The sequence below is a fragment of the Tachyglossus aculeatus genome, chromosome X5 (genome assembly GCF_015852505.1).
Source record: "Tachyglossus aculeatus isolate mTacAcu1 chromosome X5, mTacAcu1.pri, whole genome shotgun sequence".
Classification (NCBI taxonomy): domain Eukaryota; kingdom Metazoa; phylum Chordata; class Mammalia; order Monotremata; family Tachyglossidae; genus Tachyglossus; species Tachyglossus aculeatus.
Window position 1 is genome coordinate 9,774,612 of NC_052097.1, and position 21,914 is coordinate 9,796,525.

At 46.4% G+C, this 21,914-nt stretch overlaps 1 protein-coding gene across 1 annotated transcript in view; it reads left to right on the forward strand.

Annotated features, from left to right (window-relative positions):
• The window catches only part of BMPR1B (bone morphogenetic protein receptor type 1B), a 71,631-nt gene that overhangs the window by 32,796 nt on the left and 16,921 nt on the right, over positions 1 to 21,914 (forward strand). The window contains exons 2-5 of the mRNA XM_038769304.1: positions 12,240 to 12,399; positions 15,358 to 15,460; positions 15,864 to 15,966; positions 20,124 to 20,220. Of these exons, the coding sequence (XP_038625232.1) occupies positions 12,257 to 12,399; positions 15,358 to 15,460; positions 15,864 to 15,966; positions 20,124 to 20,220 (446 nt within the window). The 5' untranslated portion in view covers positions 12,240 to 12,256. The remainder of the gene's footprint in view (positions 1 to 12,239; positions 12,400 to 15,357; positions 15,461 to 15,863; positions 15,967 to 20,123; positions 20,221 to 21,914) is intronic.

The following is a 21,914-nucleotide window of genomic DNA, read 5'->3' on the forward strand; positions in this document are numbered from 1 at the left end:
AACTGAGGCAAAGAGAAGTGAAATGATTTGCCCAAAGTCACAAAGTTGACAAGTGGAGAAGGCAGGATTTGAACCCAGGTCCTTCGGATTCCCAGGCCCTTGCTCTATCCACTCTATGATGCTACTACCCGAGATGGGATTCTTTGGTCTTGGCTCGTGGAAACCCTCACCATCCCATATGCTGCTGGGACGTTTTTTGGATTTATATTTCTAGGGTCGTGCCAGACCTCCTAATTGTGTTTTACACCCTGGTGGGATTCTTGGGACATGAAAGATTCACATGTGACACATCTGCTGTGTTGTTGTTGTGGCCGCCGCTTCTGTTATACCCGCTTTACCGGCAGTCTGTCAAACCGGAGGAAGGAAATTGGAGAGAACATGAAAGGGATTCAGAGTAGTAGCCATGAGTTTGCGATTACAGCCCAGGAGCTCTGGGACAATACTCTGAAAGAGGAGGTTTAATGGGATGTAGAGGGGAGCTGGGGGGCGTTTTGGAAAATTAGTGTGAGTGCATTATTTCTCCGGGGAGAGCTTGTAATGCCCACAAGAATGTGTGGGTAGAGGGATCAGATTCCAGATGACCCTTGGTGCTTTCAGTCACGGACAGAGCACACACCTGTGGATTTTCTGACCCCGAAACCATTCTGCAAAGCTCCCGGCATCCAGGCTTCTGGAAGCGTGAAAGGGAAGTTTCGATTTGGATCCTGACCCCCAGAAGTTTCCATTTCGTGGTTTCGTTTGCCTTGATTTCTAGATCTCTTGGCTAATTGGGCTCGGCCCAGGGACGTCTATTTCATACGATAAAGGCCGACAGCAGAGTCTTGGCTGGTTCGAGGAGTTGAGGTGTTCACGGCATGGCAATCAGCCTGAAAAGAATGTGATGTCATTGATTTTCTTGTCTGTCATGATAGATCATAATAATGGTAATAATTATGGTATTTGTTAAGCGCTTACTATGTGCCAGGCACTGTTCTAAGCCCTGGGGTAGGTACGAGGTAGTCAGGTTGTCCCTCGTGGGGCTCACAGTCTTAATCCCCATTTTACAGATGAGGTAACTGAGGCCCAGAGATGTGAAGCGACTTGCCCAAGATCACACAACAGACAAGTGGTGGAGCCAGGATTAGAACCCATGACCTTCTGATTCCCAGGCCCATTCTCTGTCCACTACGCCAAGCTGCTTCTGCTGATCATAAGCTCCCTTGGGGTTTTAAGGATCATATCTACTCTCTCTAGTGTACTCCTAGAACAATATTTTTGTATTCATCCCTTTTCTCATTTTTGATTTTGCGCTCTTGTCGTTTCAACTTTTCCTTAAGTGTCCGTTGCCAGTGTCTTTCCCCTCTTTATTCTTAGATTTTGAGGCTAATTTTCACTTGTGTATACAGTGCTTTACAGTAAGTCCTTAATACATACTATTACCCCTAGAGAGTAAGCGCTCATATACTACTGATTGTTTGAAGGATCTGTGTAAACAGGATTGTCCTTCACAATCAACTGTACTTATTGAGTTATTGTTGTGTGCAGAGCACTGTACTAAGCGACTGGGAGAATACAGTGTAATAGAGTTCATAAAGATGTTCCCTGCCCACAACAAGCTTGCATTCTAGAAGGGGATATGGCATAATAATATAATATAAACAAATAAATAGTGGATATAATAATGATGGCATTAAGCGCTTACTATGTGCAAAGCACTGTTCTAAGTGCTGGGGTACTGAAGAGCTGTGGGGGCTGAGGGAGTGAAGAATAAGGGTGATACAGAATCATCTCCTTGCTAGTTCTGCCTCAACGTATCCATGGGGATCTGGTGGAGCTGATTTGCAAGCAAAAGTCACTAGGGTCCCTCCACCGGTCTTTCCCCAAAGTGGGCATTTCCTATTAAAATTCAATTTCTGATGAAGAAAAGTGGGGTCAGCTGTCAGGAAATCTGTTTGTACCAGTGTCTTCATCCTCCCCCTGTCAGTTAGGGTGGCAGTCAGGATGTCAGGGTGTCCGTTAAGGTATCAATGTGTCAGCATGTCAGTTGGCACACCAGTTAGTACATCAGATAACCTGTCAGGTAGCGCATCAGATAACACGTCAGCATCAGTTAGCGTGTCAGTTAATGTCAGTGCGCCAGTAGGTATGTCAGCATTTAAGTGGCGTGTCAGTGTCAGCGAGTCCACGTATGTGTCAATTAGCATGTCCATCAGCTTGTCAGGACTGTGACAGGGACTCGGATAAGAGCAGAGAGAGACGGAAGGGCCTCTGTGGATCACTCTCTTTACGCTCACCTTTCCCTTTGCAAAATTCCACCCTCCTGGTTCCGGCTCCCAATCTCCCCGCCAGATTCACGGAGGAACTTGGACTGTTTATCCTGAAGTGCAGATAAATGGGTTGGAGAGGGCTGTTTATAGGCCAGTGGTTCCTGAAGTAAGAGTCAACATCATCTGCTGGAGTCTACTAGTCATAACTAACGATCGCTGTGCTTACACAGCGGCACGGGTAGACCCGGCCCAGACTGCTGCTGAGAAGAGCAGACCGGCAGGGTGGGAGGGGAATTTATCTCTGGTGGAGCCGGCTGGACATCCCTTCATTCCTCAGCGACGTGAAATGGGGCTGTAATAAAGCCCTCCACATCCCTCTACCCTCCACTCTGGTAGCCAAGGTCAAAAACAACCTGGCACTGTTGTGATTTAAATCAGAACGTCAGACTACATTTTCACTATTTCTAATGATTAATTGTGGTATCGATATTATTCAATCGTATTTATTGAGCACTTATTGTGTGTAGAGCACTGTACTAAGCACTCAGGAGAGTGTAATATAACAATAAACAGACACAGTCCTTGCCCACAATGAGCTTACAGTCAAGCACTTAGTACAGTGCTCTGCACACAGTAAGTGCTCAATAAATACGATTGATTGATAGTGGAGCTTGCAATCTACAGCCTTGCCTAGTGGATAGAGCACAGGTCTGGGAGTTAGAAGGACCTGGGTTCTAATCCCCGCTCTGCCACTTGTTTGCTTTGTGACCTTGGACAAGTCACTTCACTTCTCTGGTCCTCAGTTTCCTCATCTGTAAAATGGGGATTATGACTGAACCCTGTGCGGAACAGCACTCTGTCCAACCTGATTACCACATATCTACCGCAGCATTTTGTATAGTGCTTGACACGTAGCAAGTGCTTAACAAATAACAATTTTATTATTATTATTTCCCCTATCTGTAATTTCTTTGACTGTCTCCCCCACCTTTAAGCTCTTTGTAGGCAGGAATTGTGTCTACCAACTCTTTGTATTGTACTTTCCAAGTGCTTAGTACAGTATTCTGCACACAGTAAGCACTCAGTAAATACCATCGATCGGTTCTCCACGACCTAACAGACACCAGCATGGAATGTGCCAGGGGAGAGGAGAATTTAGAAGCACATTTTTGATATTGCTTTAATTACAGTCTCATTCATTTATTCAGTCATATCTATTGGGTGCTTGCTGTGTGCAGAGCACTGTGCTAAGTGCCTGGGAGAGTCCAATACAAAAATAAAAGGCACATTCCCTGCCCACAACGAGATCTCCAGTCCTCAAAGCAGAAAAGGACTTCATTATCATGGGTAGAGCAAGCCAGTAAAGCGTGAAAATTTGCAGCCAGTGAAATGTCAGAGAAATCAAGAGAAATACTCATATCTATTTTGTAGGAGCTGGCTGTTAGTCATCAGTTGATACTTTAAAGAAATTCAGAGTATGAGCAACACAAATTGTCTAAAATGCAAATGTGGATTATTTTGGTTTATAGCTGTTTTTCTCTGGGAAGATTTGAGACTTTATCTTGAATAAAAACAAATACCTTCTGGCTCTGATTAAATGTGGGATACTATATTACACAAGTTACTGAGTTGGAAAAATCAGTAAATGTGGACTGCGTGAACAAACACCAAATATTTAAAGTGCAGTGAGGTGCTTAATAAATACTGTTGATACCAAAAAGCTGATGAGATCACACTCGGTCAAAATAAGACCAGTGAATGGGATTGTGTCCCTAATGGAGTTTGCAAAGGGCTGGGTTTCTAGACGTTGGAAGCAGCTTTTAACCATCTGGAAATGGTGATGACTCTTCAGGGGCTAAAAAAAAAAAAATCCAGCTTTGGAGATTTTTTTTTTTCCACCTTCCCACTGTCATACTCCCTGCATCCTGAAAGCGGTTGCCTGGAATGAGCTTTTCTTGCCAGCTTCCAATGAGAGGGAGAGAGCTGGGAGAAAGCAGCTGAGCTGCATTAAAGCCACCAGCCTGTAGCTGTGAAATAACCCATCACAGGTGCAGGATTAGCCCAGCCGAGGGGCACTATGTTGTTTCACTGTGGCAAAGAAAGAACTCAGAGCTCTCCCAGTGACAGATGAGAAGGAAATTACTCGGGAATGTGTCTCTTTTTTGTTCATTCATTCATTCAATCGTATTTATTGAGCGCTTACTGTGTGCAGACCACTGTACTAAGCGCTTGGGAAGTATAAGTGGGCAACATATAGAGATGGTCCCTACAACAGTGGGCTCACAGTCTAGAAGGGGGAGACAGAGAACAAAATAAAATAAATAGAATAAATATGTACAAATAAAATAAATAACTTTATTCGGTGCCCTGCACAGAGAAAGCACTCAGGTATTGTGGGTGGAAGGCCCGAGACCATCACAGCTTAAAACACCCAAAAGGGTGGCTCTTTGAAGCTTATCCTCTCCCGATCTCCATTTCCCCCGTGATGCTCACATGAAGAGCTGGCACTTAGGCGCTGGGCCTGGAGTGGACAGGAAACCATGAATTTAAGATGCCCTGGTAACTGGGTTTGGGGGAGGAGGGGCGGTGGTCTGGTGCCCAGGGGATTGATACCCTTCATTCCCTCTCCAGAACGATTTTGGCCTCTTGGGAGGTCATGGGGAACTCATAGTAATATTAATAATAATAATGATGGCATTTATTAAGCGCTATGTGCAAAGCACTGTTCTAAGCGCTGCGGAGGTTATAAGGTGATCAGGTTGTCCCATGGGCTATAGAGTACTCTCCCATGAGTTTACTACAGTGCTCTGCACACATTAAGTGCTCAGTAAATATGACAGACTGACAGATGGAAGGTCAGATTCGGAAGCCCGCAGTCACAAAATGCATCTTAGCTCAAGTGATCTAACAGCACAGCAGTGACCTTTGGTCAGTTAGACTCCTGGCTGTTTCTTCTGCAGGCATTCCTATACTTTTCCTAGAGTCTTTCCTGCCAATATTGCTGTATTGTACTCTCCCAAGCACTCAGGACAGTGCTCTACACACATTAAGCGCTCAATAAGTACGATTGAATATTGTCACTGCAGTAGTGAAATAAAACCAAAGGTACAGTAGCATCATCCTTGCTGCACAATTTGAGAACGTTTTTAAGTTCAGGTTATTTCTTTTGAGATTTACCGTCTTGTCTTGGGAAGTTTGTCAACACAAAATTACCAGGTTTGCTTCCAGATGAGACCTGTGAAATTGCCACCTCATCTGAACCCAAGAAGACATTTTCTGAGATGAATATTTTTGGAAGACATCCTAGCTGAAACTTCTTTTTCTTGGGCCCAGAAAGCAGCAGGTCCATAAATGTGTTTTAGGATGTGGAGAAAGAAATAGTTTTAACATGTCAGGGAATGTGCTCGTTAAGAGCATACTGGCACACTTCATTGTCAGAGGGCATATTTCAATTTTGACATTGTTTTTGCATCAGCTTTGGGGAAAAGCATTGAGAAGTGCACAGACATGGTATAGAAAATGAATAGATTTAATGAAGTAGGACAGCAATGAGAGCTAACAGATTGCTCAAGTGTTTTGTATAACTTTGCACATTCTCTCAGCAAGAATTGTGAGCCATGACTAGTCCATTTTAAACTGGTGTTCTTATTCTTTTTTTTTTTCTGGTTCTCACTTTAGACAAGATTTGGAACATTGATGGAGATTTCAAATTTTTTTTAATTTCCTTTTAAGAAATCTGAAGTTGGAGCCCAGAAGTGGTAGCCATCCATCTGTGAGACCGTTTTTATTATTATTATTACTGTTATTATCATCATAATTTTATTGAGCTCTTACTGTGTACAGAACATCGTACTATGCACTTGGGGGAGTACAAAACCACAGAATTGACAGACATGTTCCTGCTCACGAGGATCTTTCAGTCTAGAGGATGTAATTCCTGTCTCATATGGGACTCACAGTCTGAGGGGGACAGAACAGAGCTATGTCTAGAATAGAGGGTGAGTGACAATCTCATTTTACAGATGAGGAAACTGAGGCACAGAGAAGTTGTGGCTTGCTCAAGGCAACAAAACAGGCAAGTAGCAGAACCGGAACTATAACTCGGGTCCCCTGTCTCATATGTTGAAGACTAAAACCTGCAGACCCAATGACATAGTAAGGATCTAAGATGATACGTACACAGACACAGAGATACCGGGTAGAGAAAATCAGGACCTTGGGGATGAACTTAGTGTTTTGGTTTTATACTGTGGACAGTATTCATTGTTTCGCAGGCTCATGGTGAGATTGGAGAAAATTGTAACTCCTTTTACCTTCTATTCTGGGCAGTCCTTGCTGGGAAGGAGGCATGAGCGAAGGACTGCTAAGGCATTTGTGATGGGACCTAATTTTGGGGAGCTATGGAGTGGACTTGAAAAGGCAGGGAAGCCAGAAGGGTAGACTGGTGGAGTTGGAGAGGGAGAAATAAAAAGAGTGACAGAAGGTAACAAAAAGTGAGGGAAAGAAAGTTGGAGGTGGGAGAGAGAAAATAACCAAGGTAGAGAGATGGGGAGAAGGTAAAGAAAGGGGTTGGGTGAAGGGATCAGAAAGCCGGTCATTGTAGGCAAGGCCAAAGTGCTCAAGACAGAGAGGAAAAGGGGTAGGGAGGTGTGAGGGTGAAAGGTAAAGAAAAAGAAGGACAAGAAAGGAGAAACGTGAGGTAGGGGCACTGACCTCAGAGTTCCACTTCCAGAGGGAGAAATAATAGTAATAATAACAGTGGTACTAAGCACATAGCTTCTCTCTGCCTCAGTTACCTCATCTGTCAAGTGGGGTTGAAGACTGTGAGCCCCATATGGGACAACCTGATTACCTTGCATCTACCCCAGTGCTTACAACAGTGCTTGGCACATAATAAGCACTTAACACATACCAGTATTATTATTATTATTATTATATTGCATGTCAAGGACTGTACTGAGCACTGGGGTGGATGCAAGGTGATCATGTCAGATCGCTTCCTGTCCTACACGGGGTTCACAGTCTAATTAGGAGGGAGAAATATTGGCGTAGAATCCCCGGTTTACGGATGAGGAAACTGGGGCATTGAGAAGTTCAGCATCTTGCCCAAGGTCACACAGCAAGCAGTGCAGAGCTGGGATTAGAACCCAGGTCCCCTGCTTCCTAAGCCTGGGCTCTTCCCAAGAGGCCCTGTTGCCTCCACACTCTGGGAAACTTCCCTTCCCTTCCTGCTTGGTCTTAAGTGGGATGTTGGCGATGGAAGCCCTGCCCCCACGGCCTGGGGGACGCAGGCTTTCTGCCCTTGGCCGGTCACCAGTCCCCCCCACCCCCGTGGTGTGATGTCCCTGAGTGGGGACAAACAGAGAAAGCCGATACTCTTGGACAGATGGGAATGATCCCGGGGAAAGGAAGATTTACAAGCGGCTCTAAAGAACGAGAAATGGCCCCTAACCGTCCTTGCCACGGAGAATACGGTTTTTTCTTGAACCTTCTTTTTTAAAAGAAGGTTTTCCTGGCCGTTCTGAAGTGTTGGCGGAAATGCAGGCTTTTGCAGCACAGCTTTGATTTGTTGAATTGTTCCAGCCACCGACAGCTGGGGAAGAGTGGATGTGTTCATGAATGATACGGACAGAATTTTATTCTGACCGATGCTCCTTGTGTTTCCGTGGTATATCATAATAATAATAATGATAATGATCTTTCTTAAGTGCTTAGCATGTTCCAAGCACTGGGATAGATACAAAGTAATCAGGTGTCCCACATGAGGCTCACAGTCTTAATCCCCATTTTACAGATGGGGTAACTAGAGCACAGAGAAATGAAGGGACTTACCCAGGGTCACGCAACAGACAAGTGGCGGAGCAGGGATTAGAACCCACATCCTTTGACTCTCAAGCCCATGCTCTTTCCACTAAGCCACGCTGCTTCCCTAATATCATCTTGCTATGTGCAATCCTGATCTTTTAAGCAACCTTGCTGAGAAATCCACAGGTATCTCCCCAAGTTCTTTCTGCCCTTTCTCCTTTCTCCAATCAAGCCATTGTCCACAACTTGCCAATCTGAAATTATAATCAGTAAAGATCTGAGATGCGCTTGTTCATGGTAGCCTTTGATGTTTCCACGAAGGTCACATATCAAAGCTGAATTGAGGAGCCAGTGTGTGTGATTCCTTGGCCCTGTTTTCTTGGTTCAGGAAAGTTGTTTAGAAACGTTGTGTTTGTTTTAAACTACAACAATCAGTGGTTGGCATGAGAGTATGTGGGCTTTCTCTGCCACCATTTTGCCTCACCACTTTGAAATACACTTCCCCTCCACTTTCTCCAATTCTCCATCTGACCCCTGGGAATCCTGTGAGCATAGATGAGACCAGATAGTCACCCACAAGAACAATAATAATTGTATTTACTAAGCACTTACTATGTAGAAAACATCTTAATTAGTGCTGGGGTAGATTCATTTATTCCATCGTATTTATTGAGCACTTACTGTATGCAAAGCACTGTACTAAGCAGCTCCCTTCAAGGCCCTGCTGAGAGCTCACCTCCTCCAGGAGGCCTTCCCAGACTGAGCCCCTTCCTTCCTCTCCCCCTCGTCCCCCTCTCCATCCCCCACCATCTTACCTCCTTCCCTTCCCCACAGCACCGGTATATATGTACATATGTTTGTACATATTTATTACTCTATTTATTTATTTTACTTGTACATAGCTATTCTATTTATTTTATTTTGTTAGTATTTTTGGTTTTGTTCTCTGTCTCCCCCTTTTAGACTGTGAGCCCGCTGTTGGGTAGGGACTGTCTCTATATGTTGCCAATTTGTACTTCCCAAGTGCTTAGTACAGTGCTCTGCACATAGTAAGCACTCAATAAATATGATTGATTCTCTGCCCACAATGAGCTCGCAGTCCAGAGGGGGAGACAAATGGTAATGTACATAAATAAATAAATTACAGGCTGAATGAAGGAGCAAGTTTATTGAGTGCTTACAGTGTGCAGGGTACTGTACTAGGCACTTGGGAGAGTACAATGCAATATAATGTCACTTTCCCTGCCCACAACAAGCTTACAGTCCAGAGGGGGAGATGGACATTTATATAAATAATGCAGTTATAATAATGTAATATAATAAATGCAATAATATAACAAATTACATAAGGTAATAATAACAGCTGGGGCGGGGGCGGTGTTTAGAAGAACCCTAATTCCCTAACTGCATTCCACGCAAAATGTCGAGTGAAAAGACTCAGGCCGGGCCGAGTTTACCTCTTGATCATTCTGTTTCGCCTCCATGGCCGTAAGCGGAAATTGCTTCTTAGAGGAATTGCTACTAGCTGATGAATGATGTGGGTTTGATGGAGACAGCTTGCCATTCTGGGAGATTTGATGAATGCAGAGGAAATACCGCCGCAGGGGATTTGGGTTGCCTTGTTTTTAATGAAGACGGATGAGGATGGCTGAAGGGTGATCTGGTTTAAGGGAAAAGTCATTGGGGATCATTTGGTGGGGTCATTAATATCGGTTCTCTATAGCCTCTGTTCTCAAAGAGCAGGAATTTGGAAATGTAGAACTTACCAAATGAGTCAGTGAGCTCTCCTGAAAAGACATGTGGGACTTGGCCTGAGAGAAGCACTCCATAAATGCTCAATAATGACAGATTGATTGATGGATTGATTGGTTGTGGTTGGGTGGTTCTGCTTGGGGTTCCATAGATAGTTCATCGAAGAGGTACTCTAGGCTGTAATTGTGATTCTAGACTGTAAGCTTACTGTGGGTAGGGAATATGTCTGTTATATTGCCCTCTCCCAAGTGCTTTGCACACAGTAAGCACTCAGTAAATATGGTTGAATGAGTGAGAGTGAGGTAGTATTATCGATATTTTTTTTTCTTAGAAAGTGTATCCTAGAGATGTAGTCTGGTTTGGTTAGTTTGGCCATTGCGAGGATGTTATTGCCTTATCTGGGGTTTAGTCTCCGATTTTTCCTTTGGCACATTGTATTTGGTGGAGTTAGGGAATTGGTGTGGTCTAAGTGGAAAGAGCACAGACTTGGGAGTCAGAAGACCTGGGTTCTAATTCTAGGTCTGCCACTGGCCTGGTGGGGCGGGTGACCTTTGGTAAATCACTTTACTCCTCTGGCCCTCGGCTTTCTCATCTGTATAATGGGGATTCAGTACCTGTTCTCCCTCCCACTTAATGGAGACCTGTGTGGGACAGGGATTATGTCGGATCTGATTGTCCTGTTCTTACACCAGTGCTTACTGCTGTGTGCTTGGCACATGGTAAGCACTGAAGAAATATCACGTTTATTTCTATTAGCTCTTTCCCCACCCTATTTATAGCAATGGGAACTACGAAAATGAAACTTTATATTAACCTGTAAGCTACTCTGACTATAATCTGAATATATCAGTGTCAATACACCTGAGGGATTGTTAAAATGTCTCATAAGGAACATCCTGGTTTCAGACCACTTTTTCAAATGGTTTCTCCTTGTTTTCACTCCATACATAGGGGCTGAGTGGGTGGGAACTCAGGTAGCTTAAGTTACAGCTAGAAAATGTCAAGATGGGTGAAAACAGAGCTTGGTATATTCATTAAATGCTACTATTAATATGTTTATGAAGCCTTCTGCCCGGTGATCTGGAGGTCTAAAAGTCTCGGACTGGAACACATTTAAAAGCTCTCTCCCTGCCCATGAATAACAATAAAATATTGGCACAGGTCCCGATCTGTACACGCTAACTCAGAGAACCCGACTGTGTTCTACGGCTCGGAAATTGAATTTTTAATTCGAGGCACATGGGCTGGATTTGGAGAATTAATCATATTTTAAGCGTCACCCTCCCAGATTGGAGGAAGCCAACATTAGCAAAGCATTAAGGTTTCACGGTGTTCAGAAGAAAGTGTTGGCGGGCATTTTCATTTCTTAAATGGAAGCTGGACCGCAGCAGGCAGGAAGGCTGGCATGCTGGCAGGGCGTGTTATTGGAACAAGCCTCAAGGTGCTTCAGATGCACGCTAAGCCCCCTGCCCCTGCCAGCTGGGGTCTTTAAGCAGTTGCCTCCAACAGAATCCACCCAAGAGTTTTATGGCTCATGAGAAGGGTTGCGTGCTCTAGTGGGAAGAGCCCGTGCCTGTGACTCAGAGGACCTGGGTTCTGATCCCGACTCTGCCTCTTGCTTGCTGTGTGACCTTGGACAACTCACATAACTTCTCTGGGCCTCATTCTCCAGCCCTGTTCTCTCTCCCTCTCAGACTATGAGAACTGTGGGACAGGTACTAGGTCTCACCTGATTATCTTGTATCTGCCCCAGTGTTTAGTACAGTGGTCTAATGGATAGAACATGGGCCCAGGAGTGAATTAATTATTCTATTCATTATTATTGTTATTGTTATTATATTTGTTAAGAGCCTAATTTGTGCCAAGTACTCTACTAAGCTTTGGAATAGATATAAGATAATGCCTGCCTCACATGAAACTCACAGTCTAACTAGGAGGGAAAGCAGTTACTGAATGCTCATTTTGCTGATGAGGAAACTGAGGCTTGCCCGAGCGGACCAGTGGCGGACCCGGAATTAGAACTCAGGTCCTCTGATTCCCAGGCTCGTGCCCTTTCCACTAGACCACACTGCATCTGAGTTGGGTGTGGGGAGTTAATCAGTGAAAGCTTGTTGGAGAAAGTTGGGTTTTAGTAGTCTCTGGAGGTGGGGAGATTGGTGAATGTCTCCCCTTTCCCCACCCCTCGTTTCCAGAGAGACGCTTTGTCTCTCTGTCAGGTTTCCCAGCATGATCCGGGGAAAGTCCAGGATGAGTTGCCAATCAATCCCAGCATCCCATTCCAACCTGATCGAGCTGCAGGCCGTAAAGACAACCCAGCTCTAAATTCTGCCCGGACACTTTCCTATAAATTAATCCCCAAGTGACCCAGATCTGGGCAGCTTTTTTGTTATTTGGCCTCCACCATTGGGGCTTAGAATGTCTTCTCTTCTCTCGCAGCTAATCGGCTGGACAAGATGCTCCTGCGGAGTTCCGGGAAGTTGAATCCGGGCAGCAAGAAGGCAGATGGGGAGAGCACGGCCCCCACCCCTCGCCCGAAAGTCCTGAGGTGTAAGTGCCACCACCACTGCCCCGAAGACTCAGTCAACAATATCTGCAGGTAGGTGGCCCGTGGACTGGAAGACGAAGCACTCTCGGTGTGACCCCAAGGACTGGGGCAGGGCGGGTCAGAAGACAGAGCTGGACAGGTCTCCTAAGGGGGCTCAGTCAGACCCTGACGAGCTCTCTCTTCTACCTCTCCTGGAACCCTTCCAAGCCGGAGTCAGGAAAACAGTAGGCCTGTGGGAATTTTCCAAGCACTTAGTAGAGTACACACAGTAAGCACTCAATAAATACGATTGAATGAATGAATGTGGGGCTGGGGGGAAGACAGACATTCAGATAAATTACAGGGAAGGGGGAAGCCCCCCTCTCGGGATCACACCTGGAGAGTTTCCAGTTACCTGTCTCGGCTCCAGGAGGGAGAGTGAAGCCTACCCATTCCATTCCTAGTTTGGCCAGTGGCTAGAGAGTGGAAGGCAATCGGCTACAAGTCAAAACTCACCCGAGCTGGGCAGCAGTGTCTAGGGAGAGAGTCCAGCGCAGAGACTCAAGTTGACTGCGTGGAAGAAGGCTATGGGAAACCACTTCTGGATTTTACCAAGAAAACTCTATGGCTACCCAACCAGAAAGTTTGTGGGTGGAGGTGGGACATTCTGGGAGAGATGTATCCATGGCTTCGCTATGGGTCGGAGACGACTCGACACAATAAGACAGGATAAGGGGGATGCAACAGAGTATAAGGAGATGTGTGTAAATTCTGTGGAGGTCTGCGGAGGTGAGAATCGAAATGCGTCAGTGACACAGAATGTGGGGAGAAAAGTGTGGTGAGGTGTGAGTTTATTCGGGGAAGGCTTCCTAGAAGAGGGGGGATTTTAGGAGGGCTCTGAAGATGGGGAGAGTGTCAGATTGCTGGAAGGGGGAGGGAGTTCCAGATAGGAACGAGGTCAAGAGCAACTACCAATGAACAATCCACGAGGTTTGCTGAGCACCCACTAGTGATAATAGTACTTATGAAGTGCTTACTGTGTGCAGAGCACTGTATTTAAGCACTGGGGAAGAATAAACAGGAGGGAATCGGACATGGTCCTTGTCCCTCAGCTCACTGAGTGGTTGGACAGTTCCAAGGAAGCAAGGGACACATTCCCTGCCCTCAAGGAGCTTACTGTCTAAGGGAGGAGCTTACCCTTTGCCTTGTTCTCTTTCTGTTCATGCTGGATTTTGGATTTTCACAGCATGTAACCAACGAGAGTCTTAGGGAGCCATGGAACCTCCTATAGTGCCCCCGATCACATCCGCGCGTTTGACCTTGTTCTCACCAAGCCATTTATCACTGCCATCCTCCAGCCGTCTGGTTGAACACTCCTTCCCTGCCCCGGCAAGTTCTCAGCAACGGAGGTATTATGGATCACTCTAGGCTTATGAACCCAAGTAAAGAATCTTGAAGCGTGCGGACGATAACTCAAGGGCTCCTTCCCAGCCGAGCGTAGCAGCCGGCAACCTAGCCAAGACTGGGACCACAAATCACTGCTAATAGAGCTTCCCATTTGTGTCTCCGGCCCGGCCTTGCGTTGACCATCTCTCAGCACTAGATGTGGGTGTAGCTGGAGCCCTGTGAATGTGTGAATGGCTGGGTGTGTCCTCGGAATTGAACATATTTAGGTAGGTTTGAATTCAGCTTCTCTTTCCCACCATCCTCAGTATTTTTCCCTAGCTGGCAAAACCAAAGCCTTGGGGCTAAAGGGTTTTCTTTTTTTTTTTTCTAACTCTGCGGGGAAAAAAATCAAGAAGGTTTGGGAAAATGAAGTCACCAGTACGCATGATAAACGTAATAGGTACATGCAGCATTTGAAAGTCTTTATCACAAACTGTGACGTTTGAGTGTCATCTGAATGGAGAGCATTGCCGGGGGTCCTGACTCTCTTTCACCATTGCAGGGCTGTTTGAGTCACAGAAACTCGCGGAAAACTCACTGTGACACTGGGATAGTATTTGTGATGTTGGGGTAGAGACAAGGTAATCAGGTCGGACACAGTCTTCATCCCACGTGGGGCATCCAGGAGAAGTAGCTGTTTTCGAGACTGCTGGGCAGGGCAGGGTTTTAAAGAAGGGATTTGCAGTTCAGAGCCAGCCCAGAGCACTCTGCAGTTGGGGCCTGGGGAAGCGATTTAGAGCATGGAGGACTCCATTCATTCGATTGTACTTACTGAGTGCTTACTATGTGCACAGCACTGTATTAAGCGCTTGGGAGAGGACAATAAAACAATGAAGAGACACATTCCCTGCCCACAACGATGCACATTCTAGAAGAGGAGACAGACATTAATGTAAATAAATGACAGATAGGTACATAAGTGCTGCGGGGCTAGGAGGAGGGATGAATAAAGGGAGCAAGTCAGGGTGATGCAGAAGGGAGTGGGAGAAGAGGAAAGCAAGGCTTAGGGAAAGTCTCTTGGTGGAGATGTGCCTTCAAAAAGGCTTTGAAGCGGGGGAGAGCAATTGTCTGTCCGATAAGAGGTGGGAGGGCATTCCTGGCCAGAGGCAGGACATAGGCGAGAGGTTGGTGCTGAGATAGATGAGCCGGAGGTACTGTGAGAAAGTTTGCAATAGAGGAACGAAGTCTGCGGCCTGGGTTGTAATAGGAGGGCTTAGTTGCTTGGTGCCTGGCCTCTGAAAACCAAGGGGACTCAGGGCATGGGCCTGGAAGTTGGAACGACTTGGGTTTTAATCCCAGCTCTGCCACTTGTCTGCTATGGGACTTGGGGCAAGTCACTTCATTTCTCTGGGCTTCAGGTACCTAACTGTAAAATGGGGATTATGCCCGTGAGCCACTTGTGGGGCAGGGACTGTGTCCATCCTGATTTGCTTGTATCCCCCCCCATGCCTAGTACAGTGCCTGCCACATAGTAAGCACTTAACAAATACCACAATTACCCTCTCCCCTCAACACACACACACACACACACACTCTCTCTCTCTCTCTCTCTCTCTCTCTCATATGCTTATCTCTGGTTTGCAGCACGGATGGATACTGTTTCACGATGGTCGAAGAAGATGATTCTGGGATGCCGGTGGTCACGTCAGGGTGCCTGGGACTAGAAGGCTCAGACTTCCAGTGTCGGGTAAGGAAACGGCGGGGACTCAGCTCCATCTTGGGGCCGGGGAGGGACCCACTCTGTCGATGTCTGGGCACGGTGCCCCTTGAAGCCCAGGAGCAGAGCCCCAACAGCAGCCTCTCCCAGTAGCCAAGCCATGTTTCAACTCTAGGGTTATGGCACAGTTCGAAAGAGACGGTTAAGAGGGGGGAAAAAAAGAAACCATTGTCTAAAGGGAGCTGGAAATATCCCATTAGTTGTGGTCCCAATTAAACTCCCTGATGGATTGTAATGCCACATGTGGAATTGTGTAGATTGGGCCCAGATGGAAATCATAGATGTTTCCTCCCCGCTCATCCCTCCCACATCCGACATGGTGTGTTTTAGAGGAAAAGCTTTCCGTCGAGATGGAATCTGAACTCTGTTGCAGGACACCCCCATCCCGCACCAGAGGCGATCTATCGAGTGCTGCACGGAACGAAACGAATGTAACAAAGACCTCCACCCTACGCTGCCTCCGCTGAAAAACCGAGGTAAGAGGAGGAAAGATTCTAAGATCGCTTGTGGGCAGGGAAAATGTCTTCCAATTCGGTCCAGTTGTCCTCTTCCAACCGCTCAGTATAACGCTCTGTGCACAATAAGTGCTCAGTAAATGCCATTGAGTGATTGACTCGGAAAGGGTCTACCTACAGGCATAAGGGATAGGGATGGGCATCAAAACTAACTGGCTAGTATAGCCTAGTGGAAAGAGCACCGACCTGGGATTCGGAATACCTGGGTCCTCCTCCTGGCTTCACCACTTGCCTGCTGTGTGACTTTAGGCAAGTCACTTCACTTCTCTGTGCCCCAGCTTCTAAAATAGGGATTCAGTATCCGTGCACAATTGGGACAGAGACTGTTTCTGACTAGTGTTGTATTGTACTCTCCCAAGCACTTAGTATAGTACTCCGCACACAGTAAGCGCTCCTTAAATGCGATTGAATGAATGAACGAATCTGATGATTCTGTTTCCAACCCAGTGCTTAGTCATAATGTAAGTGCTTAACAAATGCCACTGCTATCATTATGAGGAGTGGCGTTTGGAGATTTATCAATCAGTGGTAATTGTTGAGCCCTTACAGTGTGCAGTAAGCGCTCGGTAAATGGGAATGTAATTTTAATTCTATTTGTTCTGACGACTTTGACACCCGTCTTCATGTTCTGTTTTGTTGTCTGTCTCCCCCTTCTAGACTGTGAGCCCGTTGTTGGGTAGGGACCGTCTCTATATATTGCCAACTTGTACTTCCCAAGCGCTTAGTACAGTGCTTTGCACACAGTAAGCGCTCAATAAATTGAATGAATGAATGAATTGAATGAATGGAGGGGGAGAGTTGGCACCAGGGGCAAATTTGGCAGCGGGCAGAGTTGAGCTCACCTTTCATCCTTCCCATTGGATTTCCGGAGCGTGGAATGCAGACAGCTTTAACAGACCTGATAGGAATGGGGACGTAATAATAGTAGTAGTATTGATTGTGTTTTTATACATTTTTAATGGTATTTGTTAAGTCCTTACTATGTATTAAGCACTGGTGTAAATACAAGAAAATCAGGTGGGACACAGTCCCTGTCCCATGTGGAGCTCACAGTTTTAATCCCCATTTTTCAGATGACGGAACTGAGGCCCAGAGAAGTTAGACGACTTCCCAAGCGCTTAGTACAGGGCTCTGCACACAGAAAGCACTCAATGAATACGATTGAATGAAAATGAATGACATGCTCAAGGTCACACTACAGACACGTGGCAGAGCCGGGCTTAGAACTTGGGTTCGCCTGACTCTAGGGCCTGAGCTCTATCCATTAGGCCACCCTGCTTAAGCAGAAGCGCCGTACTAAGTGCTGGGAGAGAATCCACTGGTGGAAATTAGACACAGTCCCTGTTCAGCAAGGGACACTCACAAAATTGGGTATTGGAGAGAGACACAAGAGGGGTGATGAAGTCCTGAGGCACAACAGAAACACTCAAATTAGGCTCAAAGTCTCGGCGGTGATGGAGGGGTACAGGAGTAGCTTTGATCTCTGGGCCGGTACACCCCGGAGCAGAGACCCTCCGTTGTGGGTGGGAGAAAGGCAGCAGTCTCCACTGTGCTTTTCTCAGAGGGGATGGGGGTCAGAAGATCACAGTGGCCGCTTCTTTGAGTGACCAAAAGACAGCACCCGGGAACACTGTGGTCATTGTTCCCGACAAAAGCGTCTCAATTGTTATTGCTTCAGATCGCTCCCTGTTTCTAAACCTCCCACAGAGCCCCCAGCCCCACCCCTGGATAAGTCAGACCCAGAGTCCAGCACACCCAGTGCTCCCATTCATTCATTGTCGTATTTATTGAGCACTTACCATGTGCAAAGCACTGTACTAAATGCCTGGGAGAGTATAATACGACAGACACAATCCCTGTCCACAACAAGCTCACAGTCTAGAGGAGGAGACAGACATGAATATAATAATAATAATAATGGCATTTATTAAGCGTTTACTATGTGCAAAGCACAGCGCTGGGGAGGTTACAAGATGATCAGGTTGTCCCACGGGGGGCTCACAGTCTTCATCCCCATTTTACAGATGAGGTAACTGAGGCCCAGAGAAGTGAAGTGACTTGCCCAAAGTCACACAGCTGACAATCGGCAGAGCTGGGATTTGAACCCATGACCTCTGACTCCAAAGCCCGGGCTCTTTCCACTGAGCCACGCTGCTTCTCCATAAGTAACGTGGCCTTGAGGGTAAAGCCCAGACCTGGGAGTTAGAAGGACCTGGGTTCTAATTCTGGCTCCACCACTTGCCTGCGGTGTTATCTTGAGCAAGTCACTTCGCTTCTCTGGGCTTCAGTTTTCTCAACTGTAAAATGGGGATTAATGATGATAATAATAATGGTATTTGTTAAGCGCTTACTATGTGCCAGGCACGGTACTAACCACTGTAATGGATACAAGCAAATTGGGTTGGACACAGTCCCTGCCCCACGTAGGACTCACAGTCTTAATCCTCTCTATATGTTGCCAACTTGTACTTCCCAAGTGCTTAGTACAGTGCTCTGCACACAGTAAGTGCTCAATAAATACGATTGAATGAATGAATGAATGAATCCTCATTTTACAGATGAGGTAACTGAGACCCAGGCCTAGTGACTTGCCCGAGTCCACACAGCAGAGAAGTCTCCCAGCCCCACGGCACTTAATATTATTATTATTGGGGCATTTGTGAAGTGCCAAGCACTGTTCTAAGCAGAACACTGTACTGAGCAGTTGGGAGAGTAAAACACAGCAATATAACAGACACAGTCACTACCCACAACAAGGTTACAGCCTAGAGGGCCCATTTTTCTCTTCCATCACATGTTTGGAGCAGTCAGGCCCTGCATTGCTGTAAGGGGCATGCGGAGCCATAGATTACTTGTAGATCTCCCAATCAATAAAATCAATCAATCATTGGTATTCATTGAGCATGTACTATGTGCAGGGCACTGAATTAGATGCTTGGAAGACAACAGAATTAGCAGACACGTTCTGTAAACATAATGCCTTGGGTAGCCCTGCCTTGGGTTTTCTCATCTTGCTGAGAGAGAGCATGGAAAAGTAAATTCTGCTTCCACCCTTCTCCAATTTCAGTTTCCAGCATTCCCGTACCTCTGGCTATCTCAGTAATAATTGGGGTACTGGTTTAGCCCTTACTATATACCAAACCCCTGTACTGAGCGCTGGAGCAGATACCAAGTAATCAGGTCCCACATGAGACTCAGACTAAGTAGGAGGGAGAGCTGGTTTTGAATCCCGATTTTACAGATGAGGGAATGAGGCACAGAGAAGTTAAGTGACCTGCCCAAGGTCACACAGCAGGTAAGAGGTGGAGCTGGGATGAGAACCTCAGTTACCTCATCTGTAAAATGGGGATTAAGACCAGGAGCTCCATGTGGGTCGGGGACTCTGTTCCACGTGACTAGCTTGTATCATCCCCAGTGCTTAGTATAATGCCTGGCACATAGTAAGCACTCAACAAATACCATAAAAAAATCAACATTCCAGGAGTTTCGTGCCCACAGAGAGGCACCAGGTTCCCTTCCCTTCCACCTGTATGTTTTTTATGACTATAATGGTATTTGTTAAGTCCTTACTGTGTGTCAAGTGCTGTTCTAAGCCCCAGGGGAGGTAGAAGCTAATCAGGTTGGACACAGTCCCTGTCCCACTTAGGGATCACAGTCTGTCAGAGGAAGGAAGATGTAATCCCCATTTTCCAGGTGAAGGAACTGAGGCATAGAGAGATCAAGTGACTGGCCCAAGGTCACCCAACAGCCAAGTGGCAGAGCCAGGTCCTCTGACTCCAAGGCCAGTGATCTTTCCACTAGACTGCACTGCTTCTCATGTTTTACTCAGATCCCCAAGCCTGACCTCTCATCTCCCCCCACCCACACACCTTCCGCAACTCACCCTATTTTAGCCTCCCTCTCTCCCTCCTTGCAACCCCTGATCCCTCAGTCAGAGGCCACCCAGGGGAGGGGCCTTTTATGGAGATGTGGCATTTGGGACCCTCCGGCATCCAGAGGAAAAAAAAAAGAAATGATAAGTGTCCAGGCCCCCAGCATTTAGATGCTCCATGACCTCCTCTGGCTCTCCTTCCTCCGGAAGCGAATGGGCCCTGGAGCTCCGTTTTCTCTCCTCGCAGATTTTGTCGACAACGCCATCCACCACAAGGCTTTACTGATCTCGGTGACGGTGTGCAGTCTCTTCTTGGTCGTCCTGATCCTGTTTTGCTACTTCAGGTAAGGCCCCGACTCTGGCTCACTCCCTCTTTGGGTGGTGATGGTGGCTGGTCTTCGATTGACTCCCTCAGTGCGAGGCTGGCCCACCCCCACCTGGGTGCCCCATCAATCAATCAATCAATCAATCATATTTATTGAGCGCTTACTGTGTGCAGAGCACTGTACTAAGCACTTGGGAAGTACAAGTTGGCAACATATAGAGACAGTCCCTACCCAACAGTGGGCTCACGGTCTAGAAGACTGTGGGGGTGTCACCGTCCCCATCTCTGAAGCGCCGGGGACTGGATTTGCTGCGGGGTCGCGAGATGCCTTCGGCAGCCCACTTTCGGTGGTCTGTTTGCCTCTTGATGGATTTTCCAGAATCCCCTCTTCCCTTCTGCCTCTGGTGATTCATTCATTCACTCAATCATATTTATTGAGCGCTTACTGTGTGCAGAGCACTGTACTAAGCGCTTGGAAAGTACCATTCAGTAATAGAGACAGTCCCTGCCTACACTGGCCTTACAGTCTGAAATGGGGGAGACAGGCATCAAAACAAGTGAACGAGCATCTATATAAATAAATAGAATTATAGATATATACACATCAAAACAAGTAAACAGGCATCAATATAAATAGAATTGTCAATTTGTACATATATACACAAGTGCTGTGGGGTGGGGAGAGGAGCTTAGAGCAGAGGGAGTGAGTCGGGCTAATGGGGAGGGGAGCTGATGAAAAGGGGGTTTAGTCTGGGAAGGCCTCTTGGAGGAGGTGAGTCTTCAGTAGGGCTTTAAAGGGGGGGATTGTGCAGTCCAGGCCAGAGGTAGGACGTGGGCCAGGGGTTGACTGCGGGGCAGGTGAGAATGAGGCACAGTGAAAAGGTTAGCATAATCCTTTCCACTGAGCCACGCTGCTTCTCAATGTAGTTGTCAGCTTTCATTGTCCTCTGACAGTGAATGGTCTTGGGAAGATCTTTGGAAAGAAAGTGCTCCCTAGTTGATTTTTGGGCCTCAACATTACCATTACTCCTATTCTATTTATTTTCTTAAGGATGTGCATCTAGCTTTGTTTCTATTTATTCTGATGACTTGACACCTGTCCGCCTCTTTTGTTTTGTCATCTGTCTTCCCCTTCCAGACTGTGAGCCCGTTGTTGGGTAGGGACCGTCTCTAGATGTTGCCAACTTGGACTTTCCAAGTGCTTAGTACAGTGCTCTGCACACAATAAGCACTCAATAAATACGATTGAATGAATGAATGAGTGAATTACTACTATTCTATTTTCTTAATGATGTGCATCTAGCTTTATTTCTATTTATTCTGATGACTTGACACCTGTCCACCTGTCTTGTTGTTTGTCTCCCCCTTCTAGACTGTGAGCCCATTGTTGGGTAGGGACCGTCTCTATATGTTGCCAACTTGTACTTCCCAAGCGCTTAATACGGTGCTCTGCACACAGTAAGTGCTCAATAAATACGATTGAATGAATGATCAGAGGAGCGGAGGGTGTGGGCTGGGATGTAAAAGGATAGAAGGGACGTGAGGTAAGAAGGGGCAAGATGATGGAGAGCTTTGAAGCCAATAGTGAGGAGTTTTTGTTTGTTTGCCCATCCACCTATGTATCAAACGGAAACTCCATGCCATTGGCTTTAAAGCACTCAGTCAGCTGGGCCCCCTCCTATCTTACCTCACTGATTTTCTACTACAAGCCAG